The 7,045-nt window shown below is 42.3% G+C and overlaps 1 protein-coding gene across 1 annotated transcript in view; it reads right to left on the bottom strand.

Moving 5' to 3' along the window:
- Positions 1-15: 15 nt before the first annotated feature.
- The window catches only part of LOC103608725 (V-set and immunoglobulin domain-containing protein 10-like), a gene marked incomplete at its 5' end in the record, with an annotated part of 14,447 nt that continues 7,417 nt past the window's right edge, over positions 16-7,045 (bottom strand). Inside the window, 5 exons of the mRNA XM_008593128.1 lie at positions 16-1,343; positions 1,480-2,345; positions 3,127-3,335; positions 4,910-4,925; positions 5,215-5,331. Of these exons, the coding sequence (XP_008591350.1) occupies positions 2,290-2,345; positions 3,127-3,335; positions 4,910-4,925; positions 5,215-5,331 (398 nt within the window). The remainder of the gene's footprint in view (positions 1,344-1,479; positions 2,346-3,126; positions 3,336-4,909; positions 4,926-5,214; positions 5,332-7,045) is intronic.

Raw genomic sequence — 7,045 nt, 5'->3', positions numbered from 1 at the left:
GGTTTATAGTGTTTGGCACCAAGACCTTGAAGCTCCCATTTGCTAGTGGAAAACGCCCCAAATATTTCCTGTCATCAAATGTGCGTGCAAGAGAAGAGGAAGTTGTGGAAAACATCCCAGTGATCTTGCAAGACATTCTCTGTTCCCAGGTAGAGATTTATTTTTTCCCCACAGTTTCTTTTCTTTTCTTTTTTTTTTTTTTTAAATCTGGTTGCCTCTGAGTTCTTAAATTCTGGAATTTAGTCATCATGAAGACTCTAAAGGAGAGACTAGCTTAGCTTTCAGTGACTTTAGAAGCAACCTGAGTATCCCATTCTGAAATGACACTAACATAATTTACACTGTTGAGAGTGGTTAAGTACATGAGGTGCCATGCAGCAAAAGATCTAGCCAAGCAGAACTGCAATTCACAGCTAGGGGAAGAAACTACAGCCAGCTCCTGAGCCCCCCCGGTGTCCTGAAGAAAGGGCACCCGTCTAGTGATTTGCTCACATTAGTCCCTTCATCCAAAAAAACAGACCTTCCCCAACCATACCTGCAGGGTTATTTCAGATAACCAGCTTCTCATCTGAGGATCCCAGGCCTTGGTACTGGAGAAGGGAAAAGTCTCCTTTCCACCCTACATCTTGCCCATTACAGCAAGATATGCAACATTAAAGAGTGCAAATTCAGATCAGATTTTCATGTTTAGCATGCATCCACTGCACCCTTATAAGGCCCCTGACATTTAAGACACTGGATGAAATCAGAAAAAAATCTCAAAACTGTACAAGGACCTACCGGAAACATCAGCAGCCTAAACTCATCATACGTTATTTTCATTTGACACTTAGTGTTATTTATTAGTGTATCTTCAATATCCTTAAGTAGATAAGAGGGCTGGCTGAATAGTTCAGTGGGTTAGAGTGTGGTGCTGACAACTCCAAGATCCAGGGTTCAATTGCCATCCTGGCTGGCCAGCTGCCAAAAAAAGTAGGAAGAAAACAAGTTTTCCCGTTTCTGAGATAGAAAAACTGAGGCCAGATGAACTGGTTTGCCCGAGAAGTTCTTATCACCTGATACTCCATTATGAAATATTTCTCCTGCCCTCCTTCAAAGCAACAGGAGAAATGAAGGATGGGGTAGTCTGAAAGCTAATAGTGTGTCACCTGGAAGGCTTTTATATAAATATGACGCTCTGTAAAATGTGAGGTTATAATGAAAGGCACTTTCTCTTATTGACCCCTACCTCTTTTGAAAAGCATTATTATCTCCAGGGAAACAAAAATCAACAGAAGTTCCCTGATAATGTCCTCGTCTGAAACCATTTTATAAAGAAGAATGAAAGAGACAGGCAGCAGCTCCTAACTTACAGTTAACATTTTTTCTTCCAGTAGGGAAGCCAAAGAAGATAACTAACATCCACTGAGCACCTCTTAGGCACTTTTATGTACCAAATTACCTCGTTTAATCTTCACCCCAAGCCCGGAAGGCAGGTGCCTAACTTACAGTTAACATTTTTTCTTCCAGTAGGGAAGCCAAAGAAGATAACTAACATCCATTGAGCACCTCTTAGGCACTTTTATGTACCAAATTACCTCGTTTAATCTTCACCCCAAGCCCGGAAGGCAGGTGTGATTTCACCTATTTTACAGATGAGAAAATTGAGAGGTAAAGCAACATGCCCAAGCCCATGAAACAAGGAAGTAGCAGGGCCCAGTTCCAAGCCCCAGTGTTTCTGACTCCAAAGCCTGAAAGAAACTGTCTTCCCGTCTTGCACTGGTAGCTAAAAGCTCACCTTTTCCAGGGACCTGACATTTTCCTAGTTCCTCAGTCACCAGCTCACATGGGCAGTGATAAAAGAAATTTCCCTATCACCCCCACAGTATTCCCTTTTGTGCTGGGGCAAGCTGGTTGTAAACCTTTAATAGTGGCAAAGGGCACGGAGACCAAGTGCTCCCCCCACCTCTGCTCCCTCCAAGTCAGTGTCTTGTCACAGTAACTCAACCTGGATAAAGCCAGGAGTCACAGCAAAAGTGGCACCTCGGATGCCAAATGCCGCTTTTCTACACACCGTTCCTTCCCAAAGCTTTTTAACATTGTTGAGAAAACTTACTTCAACCCCCCTCCCCTTCTTTTTTAAACAAAATGGAAGGAAAGATGTGTAGGTCTATTTTTCTTGTTTGTTAAGAGACCAAACATTGCTAAGGCAAGCCCTGGGCAGGGGCGCAAGTCAAGCCAAAGCTGAATGAAGAGCTCATCTTCAGCACAGCTCTCAGGATGAGGCGAGACGACAGACGATCCTCCTCTTCAAACCGGCCTGTCTTCTTCTTGAACGATGTCACTTTGCTGCTCACTGCTGTCATCTGTACAGGAGGGAGAACAGACCCGACTCTGAGTGATCTCAATAGAGTTTCTATTTCCACCATCAGTTTTCAATCATCTCTCATTTCTAGTCCTTTCCTGGTGAGTCATGGAATTGGATTTCATGAAGGAGAAGCAGGGTGTGTATTCCCTTTTCACCTGTTCTATTCATTCAAAACCCTTTAGACAGCTTGACACTTGCCACCCTTCCTGTTCTAGGCTTAGGCCACTGTCACCACCTGGAATGCCCTCTCTCCTTTCTGCTTATTCAAACTCAACTGTCCGTAAAGACTTGCCTCATATCTCACCTCTTCTGTAAAGCTTTTCCTGACCAATGCACCTCTCTAGCCTGTCGTCTTTCTCTGAGGTACTGTAATTTTTTCATGTATCATCTATCAGGTAATTAATCAAATCCCTGCTTGTGACAGTCCCCCTACTGCTGCTCTGTCAAAGCACTTGCTTCCATTTCAATTTTGCCCATGTGTTTCAGTCTGATCACCGTAACTGGTCTTGCAAAGCTCCCTGCATGAAGACACTATTGGTCTTTCTTTTCTATTCCCCAATAATGCCAATATTGTGCCCCTCCCACAGTGGGCCCTTAATAAATGTTTATCAATTTAATTTTTGTGTTGACAGTTAGCAGTATATTCCCAGGTTCTACACTAAATTTCAGCTAAACCTCTTCCCCAGCCTTTAAAACAACCAAACTCACTTACCGCTTGGAGATTTCCTATTGAGAAGCTCAAGAGCAGATAAGAGTGTTTTTAAGGAAAAAGAGCTTACCTTGTAGATCCTGGACTCCATTTCTCATCTGTTCCAAGTTCCCATTTACCAGTGCGGTCACTTTGTGAATGTGGCCATGCTTATGTATTTCTTTTGGCAACTCCTCTCTCTCATTTTCTCCATCTTCCTCCTCCTCCTCTGCAGCATCTTCCTCCTCCTCCTCTTCTTCTGAATCCACTAAAACCATGATATCATCCATGTCTCGTCTCCTAATTTCCAAAAGGGGAAAAATAATCAACAAGAGACCTTGTTTTTCCCAACTTCAGCCCTCACTGAATAGGAAACACTAGATTCTTTGCAACCCCTTTAATACTATGGAAAATTCTTCACGCATTCAGCTTAGTTAAGTCATGAGATGATTGTGTGGTTGTAACCTCACAAAGACGTGCTGCTGCAGATTGCTACAGATGAGCATATCTTGTGCTGGGAGTGTTTTATTATTCCTTCCCTGCTTCTTGGGCATGATCATACATATGAGCATTGTCCCAGGCATCTACCATTTCAGTTCCCTTCAAAGCACATTTACGAATACTCTGTACCTTTCCTGAAATGCCCTTATTCCTGCTCTACTTCCTGAAATCTCTCCTCCCACTCCTCGTTAGTTAAGTCCCAGGTAAAATCCCCTCCCTGTCCTTGAAGCCCAGAACTACGACTGCACTTGGAGTCCATGCCACATTTAATTGCTCTGCTGACTGGTACAGGGATGTGAACCCTTGAACTTGGTGTTACAACACAGCACTCTAACGAATTGAGCTAACTGGCCAGCCCTGTATATTTCTTATGGAAGGAAGAACATGTGCCATGGGCCAGTCACAGTCCTAGGATACTTTCATTTCAGTCCTAGCGTTACTTTCTCATTTCATCCTCACAGTCCCCGCTCTGTGAAGCCGATGAGGAAACTAAGGCTCAAAGAGGGTCCGGAATTTTCCATGAGCATAAGGTTTGGAAATGGCATAACTGCATAAGTGCAATGGTCCACTGATTCCAAAGCCTTTTCCCACTATGCCATGCTGCTGCCTCCTGTGAGAAATAAGCCTGGGGAACGGCAGACTTACTGGAAGAATGGCCCTCAAATACGAGCCAGTAAAGGAAATGTTTTCCCATGAAAGATGTCCCAGAAAAATAGTATCCCATCATTATGAATGGGTAAAAAGGAACTATTTTTCCATAGGATCGCAGAGAGGAGTTCTCTGCTCCCACCCAGAAACTTCTTAGGAAATGAAATACACTAGTTCCATTTGATTATGTTGCTCCAACTGGGGTTTCCCTTTGGGAGGAGCTTCTGGGCATGCTCAGACTAGACCTCCAAAACATTCTGTGAGATGATGACTTATTCCTCCTTTTATTCTGTTGAGACAATTAAATAAAACAAATGCATGAGTGACTGGGCTCAGTATGTACACATTGTCTTTATGTCTTGATGATAGACCTGAAATGTGCCCAGCCCTGAGGTTTGGCATTGTAAAAGAGCACTGACTTTGGAATCAATGAGACCTGGGTCTGAAGGAGGGCACTGCTGTGTACTTCTTGGACGAGCTTGCAGAAATTACTTTACTTCACTGAGCCTCCATCTGCTTGTCTGGAAAATGGAGATGCTACCACCCCACTGAAGAGGTTACAAAAGGGTTTAGAATAATACCTGATGAAGGTGCCCTAACCCAGTGTCTGGCACATGTTAGGTCCTCAATGGTAGTTGCTAATATTCTTCTTATGAAAGGAAACAAAATAGCAGTGAAGACAGATCTGAAAATGGGTTTTTGATTTGAGTCTTGGGAACACTCACCTGAAAGTGTTTCCTACTAAAGGGAGGAAAGAAAAAAATTAATATCCAATAACATCCACTTCAGCCTCATAAAAGTTTTTAATCAATCTAATATTTACAAAAGATAAGCAAATGAGAAAACTGACCCAAATGAGTGGTGATAGGGTGGTTAGGGGTGATACTGAGGTGCCTCATTATTGTACAACTTGACCAAACAAAGAAGCCTATAGAATGGGACTTCAGGGGGGTGTACAGTGCCCTCCTTCCCCCACCCACATCTCTTCAAGAAGCTGAAAGAGAAGCAAAGGGACCTAAGAAGCCCTTACCTTTCCAGCAGAACACAGGGCTGTAATATAATATAAGTCCAGAGATAATGGCCAATCCCAGCAGAAGGAGGCTCACAATGGTTCCCACAATTCCCCCGATGTTTAAAGGTTCTGTAAAGATAAATTAAACTGTTGACTCTCCCATTTGATTCATGTGCAAGTAGAAGGGCAACACTTCCCTTCCTCTGCCTGGGGCCAGTTCTTGTTCAGTTTCATGACCTTGGGCAAAGCATACGATCTCTCTGTAATGCAAGATAAATATCTCATCTCCAGAACTTCAGAGTTTGTGGGGATCATCTGAAGCACATCATGCAAAAGAAGAATGGAAAGTTAAAATCTGTGTCTACCAGATGTCAAGACTATTTAAAAGGCCATGGTAAGTAAGAGTGTGAGCTATCAGTGCTGTGATAAAGAGTTCACATTAGAACCACAGTGAGATTCCATTTTACACCAACTAATGGGCAAAAATTACAAAGCCTGCTGGTGAAAATGGGGAACAACTCAATACTCATATACAGTTGTCCCTTGGTATCCATGAGTGATTGGTTCCAGGACCCCCTGTGGATACCAAAATCCAAGAATGCTCAAGTCCCTTATATAAAATGGCATAATATTTGCATGTAACCTATGCACGTCTTCCCATATACTTTAAATCATCTCCAGATTACTTATAATACCCAATACAATACCTACGCATCACTTCATTTGTGTGGATTGAACGTAGTAGTGGGCACAGAGCAAGCTCAAGTTTTGCTATTTGGGACTTTGTGGAATATTTTCAATCCATGGTTTGCTGAATCCATGGATGTGGAACCCATGGATACAGAAGGTAGACTGGATTCTGCTGGTGGGAATGGAAACAGATACAACCACTTTGGAAAATAATTTGATATGACCTAATAAAGACAAAACTGCACATTCCCTATAACACTTCATTTCTACTCCTTGTACAGATCTTAGAGAAATATTTGCCTGGGGACCTGGTGAACATGTACACAAAGAACTATATCAAAGATGTACATAGCAACACTGTTTATCATGACAATAAAAATTAGAAACAACACAAATGTCCATCGGGAGGAAAATAAATAACTTAGTTGTGGAATAGTGACACAATGAAAAATTATACAGCAGTGAAGAGGTATGAAGTACAATTGCACCTATCGGCATGAATAAATCCTAGAAACAAAATGTGGAGTGAAAAAAGCAAGTCACAATAGACTATGTGTGTATGAACAACCTTTTTTTTTTTTTTAGAGGAGCTTTAGGTTCACAGCAAAACTGACCACAAAGTACATAGTTCCCATATATCCCCTGCCCCCATGCACAACCTTCTCCATCATCAACATCCCCATCAGAGAGTACATTTGTTACAGCTGATGAACCTACACTGACACATCATTATCACCCAGAGTCCATTAGGGTTTGCTCTTGATGTCATATGCTCTATGGGTTTGGACAAATGTACGATGACACATATCCATTATAATACCATACAGGGTATTTTCACTGCCCCCAAATCCTCCATCTCTGCCAATGCAACCCTCTCTACCCCCAACCCCTGGCAACCACTGATCTTTTTACTTTCTCCATAGTTTTGTCTTCTCCAAAATGTCATATAGTTGGAATTATACAGTACGTAGCCACAGCAACCACTCTTTAAAACTTAAAAACAAATAAAAATAAATAATATATTATTTAGAAATATGTACCTATGTAGTAAAATCTTTTTAAAATGAAACAAGAAGGGCCAGCCCAGTGGCGCACTGCGATAGTGTGCCGCTTGGGAAGTGCGGCGGCGCTCCTGCCGAGGGTTCGGATCCCACATACA

Source organism: Galeopterus variegatus, unplaced genomic scaffold, assembly GCF_000696425.1.
Source record: "Galeopterus variegatus unplaced genomic scaffold, G_variegatus-3.0.2 Scaffold8744, whole genome shotgun sequence".
Taxonomy (NCBI): domain Eukaryota; kingdom Metazoa; phylum Chordata; class Mammalia; order Dermoptera; family Cynocephalidae; genus Galeopterus; species Galeopterus variegatus.
This window is presented reverse-complemented; position numbering and strand designations above follow the sequence as displayed.